The sequence below is a fragment of the Peromyscus leucopus genome, chromosome 4 (genome assembly GCF_004664715.2).
Source record: "Peromyscus leucopus breed LL Stock chromosome 4, UCI_PerLeu_2.1, whole genome shotgun sequence".
Lineage (NCBI taxonomy): Eukaryota > Metazoa > Chordata > Mammalia > Rodentia > Cricetidae > Peromyscus > Peromyscus leucopus.
The window spans coordinates 1,438,889-1,463,670 of record NC_051066.1 but is presented as its reverse complement, the minus strand read 5'-3'; the positions used below and the strand labels follow the sequence as shown (position 1 = coordinate 1,463,670).

The window sequence follows — 24,782 nt, the reverse complement described above, 5'->3', positions numbered from 1 at the left end:
GGGAAGGAACACATTTCCATAAAAGTTATAGAGCTGTCAAGGGGACACCAAATGCTACCTTCTTATGGCTGTTATGTTTTATCTATAAAGCTTGGATACTGTGTTACTATGGTGATTTTAATACTATGTTTTAAAGGGGGATTATATGATTAATTTTAACAAGGTTGAGAACTGAAGATGTGTGAGAAACAGGATTCTAGCTCACATAATTAAAGTGGTCCGGGAGGAAAGTATGCCTCAGTGGGGGAGGGAGAGCCTGTTTTTATTAAAATACTTAAAGCAACAGGTTTTGTAAGTCCAAGACACAAATAATGTCATGTTTCTGGGAGATGTTACTATGTGATCCTACCGAATGTGATTCATTATTTTGCTTTGGGTTTGACTTTAGTCCTCAAATGTGCAAAATGGAAACTAGAAAAGAAGGCTGTCAATAGGGCTGGATAAAAATCAAAACAAAACAGAACCCTAGGGAAGGGTCATGTATGCAAATCACTTCACCTGCAAGTGGGCTGTCATTAATTTTCTAACCCTCACATTGCCATTAAAAATGATTTTTTAAAAAAGTATGCATAATTACATTTTAAGCTCAAAGAAAGATTCATCGTTCACTGGCTTGCTGCAAAACCCAGCTCAGTCACTATTACCTGGGCTTTAACCTAGCAAGTTTCTTAAAACCAGCTTTCAGAGCCTCGATTTCTTCACATGGAATAATTATGAGAAGCTATCAACCCTAAGTATACTTTGGGAATCAGTAGGATAAAAGTTTATTTTTAAAAGGACAGTCCTTAGTAGGAATAATTAATAAAAGGTAAGAAGCAAGCTGCTCCCAACTGACTGAAGATAAAATTCACAGGAAGGTCATGATTTAGAGTCTCCCTGACCAACGCAGCTTTCTAACCCTGAGCACAAGTAGTTCTTTTGCCTCATTTCTTTCTTTCTGTAAGAGTAGTCCTCTAAGGGATCAAGTGATTCAAGTTTGCATTAAAATGAATGATTCTTTTTGGGATGTTGCAGTTTAGAAGGAGACACTTATTATTCTCAATTGAGTCACCTTTTTAATTCCTAGAAGGGTTGAAGTACAGGTCATCAAAAACACAAAAGCAGTCGACTCAATTTTTTTTTTCTCTCCCCTTGGACAACGTCCAATAAACTAAGTCTGTCAGGGGCAGTCAAATAGAGGTTAACTTGAAGGATTCTGAATCTCCATGGAATGTATCACTCACTCCACTAGCTGAGGACTAGTCTATGGGAGTATTCACTATTTTTTTCATTAAAAAAAAAAAATGACTCCGGGTCTTTTTCCTCAAAAGCTATAGTTTGTTTCCTTTTAATATCAGCATCCATTATTTCTATAAAAATCAGGTATTTCACAATGATTAAAGCAAAATAAACCATAGGAACCATGTGATCCAATTTTCTTGTTTTATGGGTGGGAAAACTGAGGCTTAGGGTTTTGTTTTGGTTTTCAAAGTAATTAGGACTAGGGCAAAAATCCAAGCCAACTTGTGGTTCAATGTCTTTCCATCCTGCCATGCTGCTCTAAACACAAGGCCAGCCTTCCCCTAGAAATCTCACCTCAGGTTAAGGAACTAAACTATGACAAGAATGTAGAGTTGTCTTGGCAAATGGACTGTGCTTCTTATTAAGCTCCAGAAAGGGAATCTCAGCACCTACAGAAATAAGCCCAGCTGACCAGAACCAGGATACTGATCACACTTACTTAGGTACACTTAGATGAACGTACAAAAAAGAACTAAGCCCAGACTGTGACCTTCATGCTATGCTCTAAATGCTCGCCAGCTGTTCAAGGTCCTTTTCACCCTATTTTGTTTAATATTGAAGTTGCTTACAGGTTCGGTGCAAGAACAGTACAAAATATGTGGATACACAGTTTTGAGTCTAGTCTTTCAGTAAGAAATGAGGTTTTTACATGTCAGTAAGCTTACTCATTTTGCACACTGAAATGCAACTACACAAAGTGATATAGTATGTGCTGGAAACACATGCTGTACAACAAAAACAGAGATCTTGCAACTCACACAGCTGACTACCTAAGTGGACAACAGCTTCTCAGGGATGACAACATTGATTCAAAGGATAAGAGGGAATGGCCACACCAGGCACAAGAAACTGGGTATTTCTAGCAAAGGAAAAAGCTGCACAAAGATCCTGAGGGTTGAAAGAAGCCAGGCACATGCAGGAATGAAAAGGATACCAGGAGCACCCTAAAGCACAAGAAACAAACAGCAGCCATCACATGAGTTGCTTCATAAAGCAAGCACCAGGCCATACAGAGTACCTCATACACAAGTCATGGTAAGATATTTGCTCTTCAAGGGGTGTCAAGATCATCATGGAGAAATCTTCAGAGGCAAATGAACCAAGCACACAGGAACTCACGAACTTTAGACCAACGACTGTGGAACCCGCATGGGATCAAACTAGGCCCTCTGCATATGGGAGACAGTTGTGTAGTTTGGTCTGTCTAAGGGGCCCCTGACAGTGGGATCAGAATCTATTCCTGGTGCATGAGCTGGCTTTCTGGATCCCATCATCTATGGATGACTTGTTCATCCTTGATGCAGGGAAGAAGGGCTTGGCCCTGCCTCAACTGAATGTACCAGGCTTTGCTGACTCCCCAAGGGAGGCCTTATCCTTTTGGAGGAGGGGATGGGGGACGGATGGAGGGGGAGGTTAAGGGGAAGCAGGAGGAGGGATGAGAAGAGATCTGTGGAAAAAGAATTAAATTTATGGGGGAAAAGGTATTTACTCTTTTAGGTGGGTATGGGGTGTTTGGAGTAATGAAAGGCCACTGAATAGTTCAAATCAAAAGAAAAGCATTCATTTCAAACATCTAAAAGAATGTCAAGTACAGGGTTGAATATACTACTTAGAAAGCCATGAGAATGTTTGAGTTGGAGGCATACATTCAAAAGTCATCTGAATATGGGTAGTGCTAAATACTACAGAAATGATGAGGTCACCCTAGGAAAAGAGCCCAGAGAGGCAGAAGAGCATCTTGGACTCATTCACAGAAATACTAGTGGAGACAGCAGATGGGAAAGGGGCCATCAAAGAAAGAGAGACCCAACAGGCAGAACAAAGAAGAGGGAAGGTCACATGTCCTGATGCATCAAAATGAGAAGGGAAAATGTCTATCACTGTTAATGACAGGAAGGCCTTGGGTGGCCTTGACAAGAACAGTTGTAGCTGAAAGACAAAAACAAGAGAGGCTGCAACGAGCTGAGGAATGAGTTGATGGGTATAGATAACTCTTTCCAGAACTAAAGAACCAAACAGTAGTTAGGTGGGAAGAGTCATTGTCGGGTACTGCTTTGGGGCAGGAGAAACACAAAAAATTGTTTTTAAGCCACTGAGAATAACACTAGAAAAAGAAGACGAAACAGTCAGAGCTGTGCTTTGTATAAAAATCCTAGATCTTGGCCGGGCGGTGGTGGCGCACGCCTTTAATCCCAGCACTCGGGAGGCAGAGCCAGGCGGATCTCTGTGAGTTCCAGGCCAGCCTGGGCTACCAAGTGAGTTCCAGGAAAGGCGCAAAGCTACACAGAGAAACCCTGTCTCGGAAAACCAAAAAAAAAAAAAAAAAAAATCCTAGATCTTCTACTCACAAGCTGTGTGAGAACATAAAAATTACTGTACCTCTCTGATCTCCTCTATAAAAATCAATCATCACACTACACAGTGGATTATAAATCAAGAATATAAGACAACTAGCACATAGAAGGTACACAACAAAAATGACCACGACTGTTACACAATTATAAAGTACATGTCTGGAAGTAAAACACTGTCACCCCTGCTTACTATAGCTTACTAACAAACACCTGAAGAACTGTCTATTGCCAAATTATCCTGTCCTTGAGAGTTTGTGGCCTGCTGGGCAGGAGCCAAGCTCTTATCAAACTGTATCTCCCATCCTGATGTTCCATGAACCACAAGCTTCCCTCCATACATACACTTCGGATTTGCCTGCGCCTCAAGCTTTTTACCATCCCTGCTCAGACAGCCAAGCATTGAGAACAACACTCTCCCAAGAGTTCTGGGCAGTAGGTTGCAGACTGTTAGAAACAGTGTAGCTCTTATCTACTCAAGAAAACCACCAAACATTTCTAAGAAAGAACAAAGATCTGCCCTGACTTTGTCTACATAAGCATTGATGAAGTAAATTATCAATAACCACAAAATTTAAACTTATCAAAACTGGAGGAATAGTAGAGAACTTCTCAGTTCACAGGAGGGACACAGCAAGTCAAGGGGAGCACCCAAAGGAAACCTACACTTCAATAGGCCTCCCCATGCCCTGATGCTGTAGAAATGACCATGAGCCACAGCCGAACCCATCATTTACATTAAACTAAAAGGACTGAAGTCTAGCATAATGAATATATGGAGCAGAAACAGAAGTATTGGAAGATCTACACTGATGCACTAACTCAGACAACGCTCTATCTGTATGGGAACCATTTTCTTCAGTTATTTAAATTTTCTACTTTTCTACAATAACTATATATTATTTTCAACATAAATTATTTTATGCTGTGTTACCTTAATGGCAGCAGTATGATAAATCAAAAAAAAAAAAAAGTTGCAGCAAAAAATGAAGGGCTTGAAAAGCAGTTCCCTCCACATACTAGAGGCAGAATCTTGAGCACATTACTGAACCTACCTGGGCCTCTGCGGCCCGCCTGCAGAATACTGAGCATAACACTACAAATCTCTATGTTTCCACATAAGAACAGAACACTGCACAGTGCCCAGCAATTACCAGATACAAGCTAAAGTGTCAAGTAACATCTGAGCCCCCTTTGCATCTGTGGTTGCATCTAAAACCATGAAACAGTGTCATTTCATTTTGTATACCTATCATTGGTGAGTACAGGTGTATTCACAGGAACTGAGTGAAGCTGACTTGAATTCTGAATAAGGCTAACTAAGCAAAGTAAGAAGAGGAAGAGTTTCCTGGCACCCAATGCATCACAGGCACTCTGACTCACTGAAGCTACTGTCAGCATCATGTGCAACAAGAGGCAACCACAGTATAGAATGGGGCGTGTCTCTCATTTACTCTGAGAAGTGATTTCATCAATAACAGGGAGCCTTTTTTGAGACAATACAGGAACTCATCGCTTACTTTACTACTTCTACCCCCAAAAGCTTCAGAACAGGAGTTGGTAGCAAGAACTCTGGACTGGAAATGAGTTCCTTCCCAGCATTGTGACTGTGGTTATGATAATAGGCAGGACCTTTTCTTCTGTGGATCTTGACTTTTTTCTGTAAAATGGGATGATGAGGCAGATGCTGCACTCTCAAGACCATGTAGGCCTCTCCCACACATTTTCAGAGCCTCCTGTGGCCAGAGCCCAATCTCTCACAGTACACGGCAGCCTCCCCAGCAGGCTCCATCTGCTCTGGCTGAACATCTCCAAGCTCACTCAGGGTTTTCTCCTCTGCTTTGTTCTGTGTGCATATGGGGTGTTAGGCTCACTTTTCCACTTACCTACTTCTTGCTGGCCTGGCAGACTCAACACAAGTCTCACCCACCATAACAAGTTCTCTCTGAGCACATTAGTCTTCTGTTACCTCCCCATCCTTTCAAACAGTGTTTAAAATGCCTTTACAGAATGTCTTGAACTAAACCCAAGACCATTTCTATATTCTGCATATAACCCAACATAATGAGACCGATCCTGGATAAGCCTTTGCTTTCATATCTATCACTTGGCCACTGTGGAAAGAGTAGGGGGGGACATAACCAGCCAGAGTAGCACATTGACTAGAATCAATTAGGTACCCAAGCTAATTTTCCTTTCTTACCCTTAGCCCTTGATTTCTCTATTTCTGGTGACTAGTCTTTCTCCACAAGGTGACCTACTGGGAGATGAAACCTAGGACAGACTATAAGCCTAGAAGGAACTTGGGCAAGTCGTAATTCCTCCATACTTAGACAGTTTCAAATGAAGAACATGTACTTGCTCTTATCTCTTACATCAGATGATAAAATGATATAATATGGGAGAAAGCCTCTCTTCTGCAGAGCTACTAGCATTATTATTTTTGATAAGTCTTAGTTTCAGAAAGAACAATCTTAAAACAGCACAAGAGATGGCAAGACGTCAGTATTGACAGATGATTTGATGATGACTGTGAAAGTCCCACTCCTGTTAACAGACTAGAATGTCAGAAAAGTTGTGTGACTGTTCCTTAGGGTGGAAAAGCACAAATCAGGAAGTCTTTTGTTTTGAGTGCAACCACCTGGGGCACTGCTCATCTCCCATGGCTGTCTATTCAAACAATTCCACAGACCCACCTGGGCAAACTTGTGGGCCTCAGAATCTGGACTCATCTACTTGACAGTGCTAACAACTAATTTTAAAAAAAAAATCCTGACATTAAAACCTCTGAATTTCTCATAAAGGAGTCTGATTGTGACGATCTCTTCTATATTGAAGTATGGCTGCCTAAAAGGTACAAAAGAAAAGAAAATGCCATCTCCCAAATAAAGTTGGAACTTCCTTGTTTTATGTGTTTGGGGCATGAGTTGAAGTTACCTTAAGAAATATAATACAACGTGAAGACAAACTATTACACACTGAATAACCTACATAATGTTGCAAAGGAAAAAATAAGGAATACCACTGGTATGAGTAATTTGCAGAAATGTGTTTTACAAGAAAAATGTTTTTCCAATAACAGTAAAGAAGCATCCGATGTTACAGGTAACAAAAGGAGCGGGTGCTTCAGAATTATCCCTGAAGGAGTTCTACTTTTCTTTTAATTAAGAACATAATCATCTAGATTGGCAGGCAAGCAGGGTGGTATGTACAGTGAAAATGAGAGATGTGTGTTTGAGTGTATACATGTGCATGCATACTGCATTAGGGTGGGGCATGTCTCTAATATTCGAGTACAAAGCCAATTAAAGAATATTTATCCAAACAGACCACCACTCTAACAAGCAATCCTGTCAAAATGTCTTCTTATATATTTTGTTAAACATTTAGCTACATTCAGCTTTAGTAATTTGTATAAATATGTCTTTTTATAATTTGTAATACAGTTCCTAAATGGCTGGGAATTTAATATATTGCTGATTCATACATATAAAATCTCAACAATACCCTACACCTCTTTCTACAGACAGAATGTTAAGAATGGCATGGCTTTTATTTTCTATAGCAGGTTTATAGAAGCAATAGGATAAGAAGGAAAGAAGGGACTCTCATTACAAAGACAGACCCTCTTAAAAATCAAAGCTATTCTGTTCTGAGCACCCACCTGCTACTATAATATCCTGGTACCAGGTTTTAAAAGCTCTGAGTCTGAAAGCAGACAATGGCTGATTGGCTTAAAAACAACACGTAAGAACAAGGGAGGGCACTGATGCTAAGTGGCTGGCAGCATTCCAGAGTTGTCCTTAGGACTCAAGACTCCTTCAGCTACCATCTCATCCCACACCATTCTTAGGCTTATGCCAATAAACCAGGATGATGGTATTACAATGTATAGAAAAGAACTCAGTAGCACACTACTCATATGTACTCTAAACCACCCAAATCCTTTAAATCATGCCTTATTTGTGGATGTTAAGAATACATGATAGAACCTTCCTGAAGATGGACATTTTACACAGCTTTCTTAGAATGTCTTATGAAATTCATTAGACATGCTTCATTCACTTTCCATAAGATCTCTAACACTAAAAGTGGAATTAAAAAAAAAAAAAGATTTTTACAGTTCCAGTTCAATTTCCCAAAAAAAAAAAACGAAAAGAGACAACAAGGGAGTGGACAAATGATCATAAAAATAATGCCTCACTGGAATGGAGGCCACAGCAAACAGCTCTTGAAAATAAGATAACACTCACCACCTTGCCATTTTACTAACATTTATAAGTTACAACTAAAGAAAGTTAAATGAAGCTTTTGAAAAATTGCTGCTATCATGCAGTGGATTATTTATCAAACAAAACGAGCCTCACAGCACTTCGGTTATCCTGGAGTTCTTATAGTTGTACCCTTCCCATAAGTCACTTCTCATGATATGAATACTAAGGACTGTTTAGAGGCTTGTTTATGTTTTAGTATTCATGCCTATAGAAAATGTTGATTTTCCAGAAACACTATACCATTGGTCACCTAAACCAAATGAAAAACATTATTTAGTAACGTATCTTTTAAGCAGTAAAATGCTTCTAAACAAGATAGGGCCATATCTATTTAAATTTGGAGTTGAAACCAAGGGAAAACAAACTATAAGGCCAGTTGTTCATTGTTTGTTTAAGCCAAACATATTAATACTTAAATACAAATTCAATAGTACTGAATTAAATACCAACCATTCTTAATTTAAACCATGGTTTAAATCTAATAACCAAAATAAAAAATTTAATGCCATACGAAATACATCTCAAAAACTATGCAACACATAGCTCTAAGATTTAAACTTTTTGATGGTGTCAATAAAATTCCCAGGAAAGAAGAACACTGCAACTCTCCTTGCCACAGAGGTACTTTAAACCACGGTTTAACAGACAGAATGTTAAGAGTGGCATAGCTTTTATTTTCTATAGCAGGTTTATCGATACTCTTTTTTTTTTTAACTAATAAAGTTTGAAAATCTGATACTACCTGTCCACATAGAAGGGGAAACAAAACTTGGTCAAAGTCTGTAGAACTTCCTGTGGAGAGAAAGAGAGATAATTTATACATCTAATGGGACCAATAAATCTAACATTAATCACAGAACACCATCTAGCAACTTTACCCTAAAGAAAGAGGAGACAGATGAAGAAATATGTGCTTTATCAATTACACAGGAGGAGGACCAGGCAGTCAATCATGAGAAATAATAAACATGATCAAACTTCATTAAAAATGAAAAATTAATCAAGAATCACACATGGGCAGGCAGCAGGAGCCACACAGGAAAGCTCCGAAGGGAGGGAGGTGCTTGGGTTGTCGAGTGTTAACACCCCTCCAGGGACCATCTCCAGCCTGACCATATGGATCAGAGTGAATAACACTGAGCCACATGGGTTTGGCCTGGCAGGGCCGCTGTTGCTGGCACTGTTTTTGACTGTTACCTAGGAACAGAGGGGGCCGGGATTAGACAACGCTTCCCCGCATCAATAGGCCAAATTACAGCAGAACAGAAATCCAATTTGAAAATAATCGTTTATGAACATTCTTAACTCCATTTTTAGAGTTTAAAACTTCATTTAGTTATTTTTCAAGAAGTTACCATTAGGGGCATAAAGTAATTTTAGAAATCAAACTGTGACCATTGTTTTTAGTTAAACATCATTACCATAATTAGACACACTTACCTGCTTATATAACTTATGAAATTCCAAAGCAAACTATTAGTGTGAATAAATGTTTTTACAAATGCTGAGGCACATCATGGCAAGCACTTATTCAGAAGAAAGGCACAGGAAGTAGTGACATCTCAAAAATTTATTTATAAAAGACATTAAGACAAGAACATTGGAACATGCAGCACAATACGGGGTGAGGAACTTTTCCTAATAGACACAATTTACATACACATACATGCACACAGCTAATCATATATATGAGTAATTAACTACTAGTTCTTCATAGAATTTTTTACGTCTTGACTTAATCTGACCACAGGCTTGGACAGCCCACAGTTGGTGCTCATCATAAGGTCACTGACCAGTGTTATAAATTTTTAAAAGTACTCCTTTCATGAATTTGATTTCCTTTTTAACTATCTAAAATCCCAACCTCAAGACAAAATGAAGAACACATTTTTTTGGTCATTGGGAAGCTGGTTCAAATTAAAACAAACCTGCCTGTTGCAAATACTAGTCCAAGTGATAAATTAAAGATCAGTTTACAAATGTAGTGCTTTTCTAACCAATAATAATGAATTATCAATGCTAACTGAATTGATGCTTCTCGCTTCATTTATTTTTAAAACCAGTTCTATCATTCAAGAAATAAACTACATCAATCTAATAACCCAGTCAGTGAAGCAGAAAGCACATGGAATTGCTCTGCCAGAGTGTGTTCTGCCAACACAATTCAATTGAGCATATATCCTAGCTTTAATATCACCTTGGATTGGGTCTACATATATCACAATACTGTTAAGGCATGTCATAAAAGAGTAATGACTGAAAAAGTGGCTAAGAGCATCAGCATGTTCTGAGAAGCATTACCTATCATTGGACATTCTATGTGGCATTCAGAAGTCTACCTTTTGTGGTTTTAAACTAGTAGTATATAGCTAAATTAAAGCACCATATAAGAATCAGTTTCTCAGTACATCTTATTATCACACAAATGCTGGAAAAGAGACTGTATAAAACACTGATTTTAGTGTAATTATAAAATACATTATCCACATACAAGACTCCCATGATACCATGTGGTAAATAATTCCTTCTACTCCAAATAATACCACAAAGCATATCTCAATTTAATACACATTCTTTAAAAGTCAGTACCATGTTCTCACTCATTGCCAACATCAGCAGCTACAAAGACAGTCATCTTTTACTGCTCAAAAGTTTCAGGTGCAGAAAGCACTTCTCTGCTCTATGCTGGAGTTGCACTGGCAAAAGGCCTCAAAGATTTTGAAAGAAAGGACCCCCATGGTTACTAGAAAGCATTGTGCTCTACAGCAGAGTCAAAGGAATCGAATATGCCCAACTTATTACTGACTACAATATAGAAACTACTTACTGCTTTCTTATGTCAGGAGTAATGACCAACCATGAATTTTTCAAATAATATTAGAACAAATATGGAAATGACCAATATAGGCTGAATATAACCCACCTCCCACGAGCTTTCCTTTTCACACCTCAAAACAGTAGGCATGGGAGATGAGGGAAGAGGAGATGTAGGAAAATGGCAGGCACGTGTTTGCATATTACCGTATGTTTCTTGATGTTTGTGGTGCCACAAGAGCTTGATATTTCAATTTAAGTCAAACAAGATGGTGGTGTGCTGTCAGAGGGGAAAAATGAGCATCTATCTGGTAAAAGGCATAATCACATGATTTCAATCAGAACTAAAAGATCTACTGAGTTTGGGGAGGGGACAACAAGAGAGAGGGGAAACAAGCAATATTCTTTGTAAATAAAAGCTGCCAAAATAAACCAATGTTCTCATAATGATGCTTTCATCATACATAAATATTCAGCTACCTTATCCTCTTTGTCCAAAGAAAAACATAATTATTCAAATATGGAAAGACCACTCTCCAAGGGAGGGGGAGTAAAACCTGATTTGAATATTTGAGCCTTCTAGTTATTGTAGAGCATTCCAGAATCTTTCAACACTAATTTTAATGGGGAAAACAATCACTGCCCAGTAACCAACCCCCTTTTCTCTCAAGAACCATGTCTAGCTGGGGAACTTGGTTTGTAGATGTCAATTTCACTGTTTTATCCCCCACACAAGCTCAATCAGCCAGCCAACCTTGGCTCAGCCTCCACTCTTGCACATAAAGGGGATCTTGGAAAGGCAGGGCAGCTGAGGAAATGTAAAGGTCTCATTTCAAAGGGGTGGGGGTTGGGGGGCTGTGTGCCAGTTCTCCAGATCAATTCCCAAGTTTATATTTTCACAAATCTTTTTATGGACAGTCTGATTTTTTAAATTTTTAATGAGAAAAAAAAAAGTGAATCTATAGTAGCCAGTCACTGCAGTTAAAGTGCAGGGCATGAACTAGATCCCAGGAGGAAACCAGTCCACCATGTCACCACTGGCTTTGGGACATTCGCCACCTGGTTCCATGTCCCCAGGTTCCAACTCTTTTCATAATCAAAACACTGCTGACATTATAAACCCCAGATGGGTTTTCTAAAATCCCTCCCAATCAATATATCCAACACGTAACTTATTGGAGACAACACTGAGCTCATTGATTAAGGTGAGTTCAGTAGCAAAGTTTTCAAAATAAATGAGACAAGAATACAGCATTCAACCCCTTTGTGTCAGCAGACAATTTATGAAACAGGCAATTTCCGAAATGCTTTTCTCTCTAACAAAATATATTCTATTTCATGTAGGAAGAAATAGAAACTGAGGAGGGGAAAACAAGGGAGAACAGTCACACAACCCTTTCAGTTTTGTACACATTAACCATCCAGCTGTATGGGAACAGGAAAGCAACATCCACAAAGCTCTGTCCATCAGGAGACTGAGTCAACAGCCAAGGCAAGATGAAACAACACAAGTCAGAAATGAACTCAGGACTCATCTTGGTCTACTCTGGGTTCATCTTACTGAATGGAAAGTCTCACCTCTGCTTAGAAAGCCCATTAAGGAAATTTTCTCCACTGTGGAGAAAGAGGGGTATATTCCAGCACTGAGACATTCTCTTTAAAACTTAATTAAGTTTTATATTTATAATACCCATTACAGAATACTATGTGGGAGTAAAGCTTTGAAGACTAAATTCAATGACTTTATCTGGAACTGTTAATCACACAGGTCTGACTGTGTCACTCTAAATCTGTGTCATGAAGAAGGGGTGTAGGCAATCCTGTAACAAACATCCTTTCCTAAGTCAAATACTTTGTTTTCATTGCTTCAATGAAATCTATAAACAAAAATAACTTTTATTTGGCAGATGAAAACAGCAGTCAGACATAGACATACATACCCCACAAATAAGTGCCATCTGAAAGATAAAAGTACAGGCTGGTTTTATGGTGTCTCCTGGAAGTACAGAATACTGAGAGATGAGGCATATCCTCCATAATTCAAAAGTTGGGGGATAAGGGAAGATGTGCAAGAAAACATCTAAGAAATACTGTGAATAAATGAATATATTTTAAAATGTATAAAACTACAATTAGCTTTTTAGTGCACCCTAAAAGCTAACAGAATAGTTGATAATTTTCCTTTGGGGGCAGAGGGATGGAGAGGAAAACAGCCAGTGGGAAGACAGAGAGACAGAGGTGGGTAGGAGTGAAGAAGAGGAAGGCAGCCAGTGGAGGGGGGGCGATAAAGGAGAGGAGGGCAGCCAGTGGATGGGGGGGATGAAGGAGAGGAGGGCAGCCAGTGGATGGGGGGGGTGATGAAGGAGAGGAGGGCAGCCAGTGGATGGGGGGGTGATGAAGGGGAGGAGGGCAGCCAGTGGATGGGGGGGGATGAAGGGGAGGAGGGCAGCCAGTGGATGGGGGGGATGAAGGAAAGGAGGGCAGCCAGTGGATGGGGGGGATGAAGGAGAGGAGGGCAGCCGGTGGATGGGGGGGTGTGAAGGTGAGGAGGGCAGCCAGTGGATGGGGGGGTGTGAAGGTGAGGAGGGCAGCCAGTGGATGGGGGGGTGTGAAGGTGAGGAGGGCAGCCAGTGGATGGGGGGGATGAAGGAAAGGAGGGCAGCCAGTGGATGGGGGGGGTGTGAAGGAGAGGAGGGCAGCCAGTGGATGGGGGGGATAAAGGGGAGGAGGGCAGCCGGTGGATGGGGGGGATGAAGGGGAGGAGGACAGCCAGTGGATGGGGGGGATGAAGGGGAGGAGGGCAGCAGGTGCAGTGGGGGGGAGGGTGAAGGAGAGGAGGGCAGCCAGTGAGTGGATGGGGGGGGATGAAGGAGAGGAGGGCAGCCAGTGGATGGGGGGGGATGAAGGAGAGGAGGGCAGCCAGTGGATGGGGGGGGATGAAGGGGAGGAGGGCAGCTGGTGGATGGGGGGATGAAGGAGAGGAGGGCAGCCAGTGGATGGGGGGGGGGGATGAAGGGGAGGAGGGCAGCCGGTGGATGGGGGGGGGATGAAGGAGAGGAGGGCAGCCAGTGGATGGGGGCGGGATAAAGGGGAGGAGGGCAGCCGGTGGATGGGGGGGGATGAAGGGGAGGAGGACAGCCAGTGGATGGGGGGGGATAAAGGGGAGGAGGGCAGCCGGTGGATGGGGGGGGATGAAGGAGAGGAGGGCAGCCGGTGGATGGGGGGGATGAAGGGGAGGAGGACAGCCGGTGGATGGGGGGGGGATGAAGGAGAGGAGGGCAGCCAGTGGATGGGGGGATGAAGGGGAGGAGGGCAGCCGGTGGATGGGGGGGATAAAGGGGAGGAGGGCAGCCGGTGGATGGGGGGGGTGAAGGAGAGGAGGGCAGCCGGTGGATGGGGGGGGATGAAGGAGAGGAGGACAGCCGGTGGATGGGGGGGGGATGAAGGAGAGGAGGGCAGCCAGTGGATGGGGGCGGGATAAAGGGGAGGAGGGCAGCCGGTGGATGGGGGGGGATGAAGGAGAGGAGGGCAGCCAGTGGATGGGGGGATGAAGGGAGGAGGACAGCCAGTGGATGGGGGGGATAAAGGGGAGGAGGGCAGCCGGTGGATGGGGGGGATGAAGGAGAGGAGGGCAGCCGGTGGATGGGGGGGATGAAGGGGAGGAGGACAGCCGGTGGATGGGGGGGGATGAAGGAGAGGAGGGCAGCCAGTGGATGGGGGGGATGAAGGGGAGGAGGGCAGCCGGTGGATGGGGGGATAAAGGGGAGGAGGGCAGCCGGTGGATGGGGGGGGTGAAGGAGAGGAGGGCAGCCGGTGGATGGGGGGGATGAAGGAGAGGAGGACAGCCGGTGGATGGGGGGGGATGAAGGAGAGGAGGGCAGCCAGTGGATGGGGGGGATGAAGGGGAGGAGGGCAGCCGGTGGATGGGGGGGATAAAGGGGAGGAGGGCAGCCGGTGGATGGGGGGGGGTGAAGGAGAGGAGGGCAGCCGGTGGATGGGGGGGGTGAAGGGGAAGAGGGCAGCCGGTGCAGTGGGGGGGAGGGTGAAGGAGAGGAGGGCAGCCAGTGGAAAAGCATTCCCTGGGCTTTTTATATCTAATTTATTTGTTGATTTCAAAATTGCAGGTATGTAACGAAAAGAAGCTCAAATTCCTAACACACTGTTTTTGTTTATTTATTTGTTTATTAATTTTGTTTATTTGTTTGTTTAGTGGCAGGAGGAAAAGCTGACCCCCAACTTCTGCAAGTGTGAGCAGTGCCACCGATACGGACAAAAAAAAAAAAAAAAGGCCTTTGGCTGGTGATCTCAAAACTCAAGTTGAAAGCTACAGAACACAAACAATCAAAACATACAAAAAGCTAACAAAATTTGTACTTTAAACCATTTCAAGTTAAATCCAGGGGCTCCAAGGGGAGCTAACAAAGGTTTCTAATGTTTACGATTAAGAAGGGTAAAGCAGAAATTCCTGGAAGCTTAATTAGCAACAAGTTCAAGGATGTTAATCAGAAGTTTCCTAAATGTGAAATCAGTAAATAAAATTGTATTCTTTCAATATAAGCATCAAATTAAATTCAAGATCCATATCATGGTTAAATCTCTGTTTTTCCTCTCCCAGTGAGAAAAAGAGACTTTGAATAAAGGGTTTTTCAGAATGGCCTTTCAACGCTGAACATAAAAGACAGGTCAATTTTGAACAATACTGCTCAAACATACTTTCTGCTAATTTTCTTTTAGGAATATTCAATATTTACTCCCAGCTTACTTTCTATAAATTTTAATTTTTAGTTATGCACATAATTATAATAATTTTAATTAAACCTAATATTTAGAATCAATGTGGTACTTCAAAGATAACATTACAATCAAGTAAATTAATCATACTCAGTATATCATATCAATTTTTTTCATAGACTCTTTTTTTTTAAAGTCATGCTGGGACCAAACCCAGGGCTTGGGGCATGCCAGGTAAGCACTCTACCACAGAATGACTTTCTGTTAAATCATCAAGGACTTTAACATACTACAAAGGAAAGTTCCATCAGCCAAAGACCCACTTCAAGAATCACTTTTACACATTAATCTCTATGCCCTCTCAAGTCCAAAATAAAAATACAGAATCTTGTGTTCTCTAACTTTTTAACAAATTTAGTTTATCATTTTTGTGATCTTTCCTTACTTCAAAATAATTCCCTACAGACAAGTTGTTCCGTGGTCACAAAATTATAAAGGGTTCTTTATCCCAAAACTTCATCTGATGAACTTTAAACCTCAGAGCAGAGTTGAAAACCAGAGAACTATAAAGCCAGTGTTAAATACCAATACAATTCTTAAGGTTGGTTTCAAATAGTTCCAAAGTGAACGAACAATTTGGTTACCATTTTATACAATTAACATTTGGTGATATCAGTAGTGCAGTTCCTTAGACTTCATATTACTCCTCTAAATTGTTTTTACCTAGATGGTTTTATATTCTTGTTATCTGAGCATGTGTGTTACCAACATTTCTAAAAGGAAAGGGAAGGGGCCTCAAGTCAGCCCATACCAAAGGAACAGGGTTCCTGCAGCAAAACTGCAGACAATTTCTGAGAAAGGGGGGAGGGGGAAAGGAAGAAGATGATAACTATGACAAAGAAGACAAGGAAAAAAGAGCACTGATAAAAATACTATTTTGTAAGCATATTAAAAGCTGTCAGCTTTTAAATATTTTAAATGCACACAAAAATGTGCACAGATGGGCATCTTTTCTGCTCACATTAGTCTAGGAAAAAAAATCTTTCATTATAAGCTCCAAGTCCTTGAATTTTTTAAACTTAATTGTGCCTCTATTTCTTAGAATTCACACCCCAAGGCCAAAGCTTTCCTGCCACCAGTCCTTCAAATCTGACTTGGACATTACACGGGAGGAGGCTCCAAGCCTCCCTGAGGTCTCACTCCTTTTACAACACACGAAAAAGCAGTCGATAATGGGCCCATGCTGAATTCACTGCTCCCTACGTCTCCTCTTGGGACACAAGCCTAGCAGATGTGATAAAAACTGTGTCAGAGAAGTGGCTCTAGTTTGTGCCTTAATGACAACTTAAACCTCTAAACCAATACAACCAAAAGATGAACAGAGCTGGCTGTTACCTCTCTCTGCTGCCAATCTTCCAATATCTTGGAACTAAATTAGCACCTCTCCCCACAACTTCCCCTGCACCCCTCAAAATCCATTCTCATTTTAAAGGATGAATGAGTTCAGGAAACACATTGATGGCACAGGTGTCTGGGTGCTGTGTGTGTGGATGTCCTATAATTAAGCCCTGACACATATTTCATAGAGTTTGTATTTTCTCAACGTATGATTGAGCATTTACATGTCATAAAAGACTGCCTAATAAACTCCTCTGATCAGCACCCCAGTAACCATATTCACATATATTGCTGGGAGACTTTACAGGCTCAAAAAAACAAAAACAAAAAAAACAAAAACAAAAACAAAAAAAACAAAAAAAACCCCTAAAGGTCTAAAGATTATTTTTAAATATGTTCAAACAGGAGGTGATATTCTGAGTTAATGAAACATTCTAATTAACAAAATTTACATAGGACAATTTCTTAAACCATGGGGGTTTACTTTTAACTTGCAAGAACTCTTTTGTCTTATCTAATGATATGGTACCATAAAAATCAATTTAAATGTGTACCTCTGATACCATTTTCTAAATTCTATAATTCAGCCTTCAGATGATGGGTCTTTTTACCCAGTCTCTTGAAAGCCCATTCAGCCACAATTGCATACCCACTTAATCAGCAATCATTGTTCTGGGATGTGGGACTTTGTTGTCAAGACAAGCACCAAAACCTTTAAAAAAAAATTTTTTTTTTTCCAGAACTGGCATAAGAAAAAAGTGATCTTTGTCAGACAAGGACAAATTTATGCAAATCTTTTATAAACATTCACAAACATTTATTTAGCTTTTGAAATGTTGGCCTCATTTGAGAGCATGAAAATGAGGGGGAAGTAGGAAAACGCAAAGGACAGCTTAGAAGCTGGCACACTACATAAATATTCAGAAGGAAGATTATAGGATTCATGTTAGGCTGTCTTAGGCTTCTCCAAAGTCCACATAGAATAGCAAAGAACAAAACTAACGAGAAGTGCAGCAGATGTTAGACAATGCATCGGCCTCTTTTCCTCTCTCACTTGGCTATACTTGGACGCTTTTATATTTCCTTTCAATATGGTTAGGTCATTCAAGGATTCTCCTATAGACTCTGTATTGTGGCTAGAGATCTATAAGCTGGGGGTCTGTCAGCTTTCCAAAAGTTTCCAATGAAAAGGCATTATGCAAATTCTACCTCTCTTACCCTCTTTCAGGGGGGAAAAAAGCCTCCAGTATGCAGTCATCAGAGTATTGGAAGCCCCAGCCTTCATTTCTGTATGGCTGTGTTTGCCTCAGGGCCACGCTGCTTGTTTTGACAGTGGATCCCCCTAGATAGTTGGGATTAGTCGAGCTTGTTTAGATAAACTTGAAATCAAGGCCTTCTCTAGGTAGACAGCTAGATGTAGCTACCGAGTTTCCAGCTGCCTCCTCCTTTCATCCCCAAACAACTGCAGATTCACAGTAGCTATCACAGCCACAGGCTATGTCACATACATAAGTACAAAATTAAAGGCTGCTAAAAGAAGCCTTTGTAAGTCTTAGTGCTAAAATAAGGAATCTGTACTGCTTGGTTTAGACAAATTATTCTAGGACTGCCAGTATGGAACTGAACCCATCAGTTAACAAGGCATGTTAATCAAGGCTTCTTCTGATGGACAGGATCATGGTTTGGTAATTCACCTAACCTCCACTTATTAGCTCTTGCATGAGGATAATAGCTGAAAATGTTGAAAGGAAATAGCAGCCTTTATTTATCTAGTGCCAGGGAATGGTAGACACCATCAACAAACACTGCGAGCAAAAAATGGGAATCAAAGTGTAAATATCAGACCTGCTTTGGAGAGAGTATTATTTAGCAACTGATTAGACAAGGTTCCAAGGCACAGTCACCTCTATTACATAACTAATATTTCCCACAACTTACAAGTTGTGAAAGGAAGAGTCAGGACTGAGGAGCAGACTGATAGCTTCCCGTTACAGAAGGCAAGTGATATGAAACACTACAAAATAAGGAAATTATGTAAGAAGTTTCCTAAAAGCTAACATTCAACATTTTAATCTTAAAAAAAATTCAGAAGGCTAGAAAAATATAAAAAAAGAAAGTAATTCAACCTCACATATGTTTTATTTATTCAGTTCCAACACATAGAAACGAGCATTTACCTGTGGCATCCTGAGATAAACCACAGGTAGCAACTGGACCAGCATAGGCTTGAACATTTTTTACAACTCTTCTGTGATACCACACAGTTTGTAAGTCCTTTCTCCCTCCCTCTTCAGTACTGTCAAGTCACACAAGGCAGCTTCCAATCAAATGGTTCACTGATCCCCATGCGTTCTCACCAGTCACCAGGTTACATTACTATTTCAAAGAAAAGCCCTCAAGTATTGAATCTATTCTGGAGCTACACTGTCAGGAGCTTAATTTCTTGGACAACTTAGAACCCAAAGAGCTGTTTAGGAACATACTACTTTTTTCTCTAAAGGGCCTACAGTAAATTTCAGGCCTTGGGAGTCAGTTACGTTTTCTATCACACAGTTTACTTTTATAATCCCTAAGGAGGTCAAAAGGAAATAATAATAAATTGAACCACACACACATACACACATACAAAGCAACAACAACATAGCCCCACAGCCAGGCAGCGTAGCACACATACTTGCAGTCCTAGCACTCAGGAAGCTGAGGCAGAAGGATCATCAACTTGAGAAAAACCGGAGCTACACAATAAGACACTGTCTCAAAACAAAACACACACACACACACACACCTACCAGAAACACTAGTCCCAATTTTCTAGTCAGAATCCTATCTGCTGATTGTAATGTGCAAACCTGAGCAAGATGCCTGCCATACAACATCAAAGAAAAGGAAGAGGAGGAGGAGGGAGAAGAGGAGGAGGAAATACATCACTAATATTATTCAGACTCAGCAGTATCCCAAACTCTAGGAATCCCTAGGACATTGGTTTTCAACCTGTGGGACATGACTCCTTTGGGGGTTGAATGATCCTTTCACAGGAGTCACACATCAGATATCTAGCATATCAGATATTTACATTACAATTCATAACAGTAGCAAAATTACAGTTACAAAGTATAAACAAAATAATTTGATGATGGGGGAGTCACCACAATATGAGGTGTGTGTTAAAGGGTCAAAGCATTGGGAAGATTGAAGACCACTGCCCTAGGAGATAAAAGGGCATTGCTAACAATACTGGTTCTGTGGCAAACCAGCAATCACATGTGATTATTCCTAAATGGCCAACTGTCAACCACATGCCTTTTTTACAGAAAATTTCTTAAACAACAAAAATGTAAGATCCTTTTCCAATACTCAGCATTCACAACTGTTTTGTGATCTGAACTCAGCACAGAAGCATTTATTCCTTTCCTTTAGTTACAATCTCTAGGTGAGGCCCATGACATTTCTAAGCAAACAAACAATTCCATGGTCTCTGAATTTGTCAGTAACTTTCCACTTGAGATTCATTTTGTTTGTAATATTTCTGAAAGCAGCATTAGAGGAGGGGAAGGTTTTCCTGGTGCTCCACTCACCACTCACTCCCACACTGTTACTTGTCGAACAGTCTGTTAGATTAGGAAAGAGGGTGGCCTTCTTCCTGACCCTATTTGTCTTCTGGCCCCCTCTCCAGCCCCTTTTTGTGAAATCTGTTTCCCAGGCCTTCCCCTTCCTTCTCTCTCTGCAGCCTCCTCCACCTACACTTTAGTTTCCACTATACTCACCAGGTAAATGCATCAATTGAACCCTCTCTTCAAGATGGACAACCTCCCCAGCTCTAGGCCTCTCTTACAATGCCTGTTCACCATTCTGTCTTGTGTTCTACAGGTACTCCAAGTTCAACATGTCAAAGATCCAGGCTCACAATCTATACTCCTATGCAGCTCTGACCTTTCACTCAATTAGAGTAAGAAAAGCTTTTTAGAATACCACTAATCCTTGCTGGGGGCAGATGGTCCATTTATGTGACTAAAACTCAAGCATTCACCATGGTTACTGGATTTCAAGATAACTTGTGAAGAAAAACCTTTGGGTCCCTGAAACCTTTCCAAGTGTTTGTAAACATGGCAGAGGGTGAAGCAACCTCTAAAATCAAGTATGCTTTAAGACTATCTTAGAAGTAAACAGCAATGTTTCCCAAAGAATGTCATTTCAACTTGCTACTGAACAGGCTATTTAGTAGCAAACAATGTGCTTCTAGAAGCCAGGGATGTGTCAGACTAGGTATTATGTGGCCTTTGTCCAAATGAAGTGGAAGATCTAGCTGGAGAGACAGAAGCTAATGAAATGAATGCTCACTCAAACTCACCCGAACAGGAGCTATGAGAGAAAACAACAGAAAGCTCTAGACAAAAATAGCAGAGACCTGAATTTAGATGTAAGGATCAAGAAGGACTTCTCAGAAAGTGAATGAGTGAGTGAAGTTTAAGGAGTGAGCAGGAATTCACCAGACAAGAATGGGAAAGGGACAGAAAAGGGAAGGCAAAAGCAGCAGCAGGAGCAAGAGACCTCAGCACAGGAACTTAAATGAAACCCAATACCAAGGGAGGGAACAGCAGGTAAAAATGAGTGGGTTGGCAGAGGACACAGCATGAGGGATCCTACATCCTAGAGAGGAGGCTGAATCTCATGATCATGCACTACGACTCACTAGAGGGGGTGAGACCTTTTGTATCCCACCTACACACGACTTTCCAACTCAAGTTCACTCTCAGCCCATCCAGGCTCTAGGCATGGGTTCTTCCTATTCCTGAGTTCCTACAAGAACCAGTAAAAATAGCTAGCAAACCAGAGACTTGAATTTATAGGAAATTCAAGCTTTAAAAGTTAAGATTTATTCATGGCATAGAAAAATGAAGAAAATGGAGATTATTCAAGCCAGTATAAATGTATTAGTAATTTCTATTGCTTATCATTTATGTCTAAGAATATGGATTATATAGATAATTTCAAAAATTAGATTCATGTAAATTTCTTCTGACTATGAAACCAGCCTACCCAAATTTCATTTCTCATATGCCAGTGGTCATCTGTTTTCTTGAGAGGGTTGAAGTGGCAATTAAAAAGAAACTAAGAGTGGAGTCTTATACTAAAAGTTCTACTATGTTCAGTGAGCCAATTACTAATCTCGTGCATATGTTATGGATGAATTTGACCTTGGATGTGAATAAAATTACCTTCATAATCACCTTATTTGATTAGCATTCTGTCTCCACAGTTTCAAACACAATGCTGTAGCATGCAGGAACAGCCCTCTACACCAGGTCACCTACCTTACTTCCCAGTTGCCACTGTGGAATCAAAGATTTGTGCTGAACAGTCTTAGGGAGGAGCGACTTGCTCCCCTTTCATACCTATGTTTCTGTGTACAGTGTGTTCTCTTTCACGTTTATGAGTCCTAGGTTAGATACTGTGGTGTATCAGAGCCTGAGAGGGGGGGGGGCAGGGAGGCAGGGAGGCAGGGAGGCTACAGCTTGTCTGGAGGACAAAGAAAGAATGCCTATGTCACCTATCTGACTGGAGGAGAAACTGGGAAAGTTAGAAGACTTAGTTTTCAATCACCTGACTCCAGGGTCCTCATCTAAACATTTATTTGTGTTTTAGGACTTCATACAATTTCAAGTATCATCAACTCCATAGGAAGCATCAAATCCTTCTCTGTGCTTTATTTCCCTGTGTAACAAATGGGGATTTCATAAACATGTTATTTATTTGTCCTACCTTGTTCAAATTCTGGGCTTACAGATCACAGCATGAACACTGTTTAGTTGTTATGTATAAAAAATTTGAGCTGGGCGGTGGTGGCGCACGCCTTTAACCCCAGCAGTCGGGAGGCAGAGGCAGGAGGATCTCTGTGAGTTCGAGGCCAGCCTGGGCTACAGAGTGAGTTCCAGGAAAGGCACAAAGCTACACAGAGAAACCTTGTCTTGAAAAACCAATAATAATAAAAAAAAATGAATCTTGGCCAGGGGGTGGTGGCACACCTTTAATCCCAACACTCAGGAGGCATAATTGGGCGGATCTCTGTGAGTTCGAGGACAGCCTGGTCTACAGAGCGAGATCCAAGACAGGCATCAACACAGAGAAACCCTGCTCGGGGGTGGGGGTAGGGGAATCTTAAAACATCCATGCACAGTACCAGGTCCAAGTCCAAGTTCAAGAGCCTGGGACATAAAGCAAACAAGCATCCCAGCTTCCTGCCTGGAGGAGGAAGATACCCCAGCAAGTGTTAAGGGTCTTGGGTTTTCTGACAGAAATATGGCCAAGGTAGGGGCTAGTAGAGATATGGCTCAGTAGTTAGGAGCATTGGCTACCCTTCTAGAGGAGCCACATCTACTTCCCAGCACCCACATGGAGGCTCAAAATCTTCTGTAACTCAAGTTTCAGAAAGTCTAACACTTTGTTATGGCCTCTATATGCACCAGGTACATGATATATGGATATACATGTGGGCAAAATATATATGTACATAAAATGATTTTCAAATTTTTTAAAATAAAATAAATAGGGTCACGGTAAAAAGAAAGTACTCTCGAGTGTAACTGGAGATACAAAAGAGGTGATTTGTAAACCACAACTTTTTAAAATGAGTCAGTATTTACCAGGCAAGCAGGCTGTGTAAGATTTTATGGATAAAAGCAATGTGAAATATTACATCTCATGTTTTTCAAGGTTGATAGGTTAATAAATAATCCTTAATAAATATTTTCTTCAAAGCCAATACCACACACACACACACACACACACACACACACACACACACACACAAACATCTCAATCATTTTATAAATTCCTTTCATTTCCATTCACCAACCCCTGCCCCATGTCCACAGTCTGGACCTTCCTATTATGTCACATTTAAAATCTGAAACTAACTGAAGTTGGTTAGAAATTAGAACAGCCAGAGGAATCTTTACCATACTCTATAGAAGCATTTCAAAATGAAAGGTAATATAGTAATTCAAAGCCCATGCACAACCAACAAGGACTCATTTGCAAGGAGAGTGGGACCTATGAATGAATTTCTGAGTTTTCAACGCCAGAGTCTTGACATGGAGATTTTATAACTGTAATGAAAATGTTAAACCACTTGAAACCCCTTCGTCACCATTTAAAAACCTTTTACATTTTTAGTACATCTCAGAATATAAATATTCAAGAATGGTTTCCCATTCATCTCTTCTTTCCTTGGCAAATCACTTGTGATCACCTTTATGACTTCAAAGTTCATTCTCAACAGTATAGGTTTATCAAGAAGGAATTTTCCAGATTCTTCTAGAGATCTGGAAATTTAGAGGCAAAGGTTGTCTACCATACTCAGCCTGAACAACTGATAAAGGCACTAAACAACATTAGCTTGCCAACCTTAAATCTACTTCTAATAACAATAGAGAATCTGCAGTTACTGGTTACAATTAGATGCTAGGCTGTTTTCTGGTTTTGTTTTTACTTCATGAACTTTGATTCATTAATCCTGACCCACATCCTCTAAGGTCTTTACTGTGACCATCTCTAGTTTACAAGTAAGGAAGTGAAATCTCAAAAGTGTATAAATGGTAGAGCTGCATCCACACTGCATGCTCTTAATCATCACGTCATGCTTCTGTACTCACATAGATCATATTATTCACCAAGCTCCTCATTTGTCTAACACTGGCCATAGCCATTTTTATGCCAAGAAATTTAGACTGACAAAAGAGACAGACACATAGACAACAGAATGTAAGGAGTAAATGTTTCAAGTGTTCTCCAAGCTGAGGCTGCCTTAGTAATAATTCAGTCAGGGCAAGTTTCTCAGGCAGTGTAACATAAACTGAGCAGAAGTGTTCCCAACCATAAAAACAATTTGCATAGAAATGCTAGGTAGGAAAAGAGCAAAGCATTCTGGAAATGG

The 24,782-nt window shown here is 41.0% G+C and overlaps 1 protein-coding gene across 9 annotated transcripts in view; it reads right to left on the bottom strand.

The window, feature by feature from the left end:
- The window catches only part of Dennd1a (DENN domain containing 1A), a 507,198-nt gene that overhangs the window by 327,442 nt on the left and 154,974 nt on the right, over nt 1-24,782 (bottom strand). For 3 of the 9 annotated variants that reach the window (XM_028887902.2, XM_028887909.2, XM_028887900.2), the window contains exon 4: nt 8,649-8,698. The exons of the other annotated variants lie outside the window; for them this stretch is intronic. In XM_028887902.2, the coding sequence (XP_028743735.1) occupies nt 8,649-8,698 (50 nt within the window). The remainder of the gene's footprint in view (nt 1-8,648; nt 8,699-24,782) is intronic. 9 annotated transcript variants of the gene reach the window in all.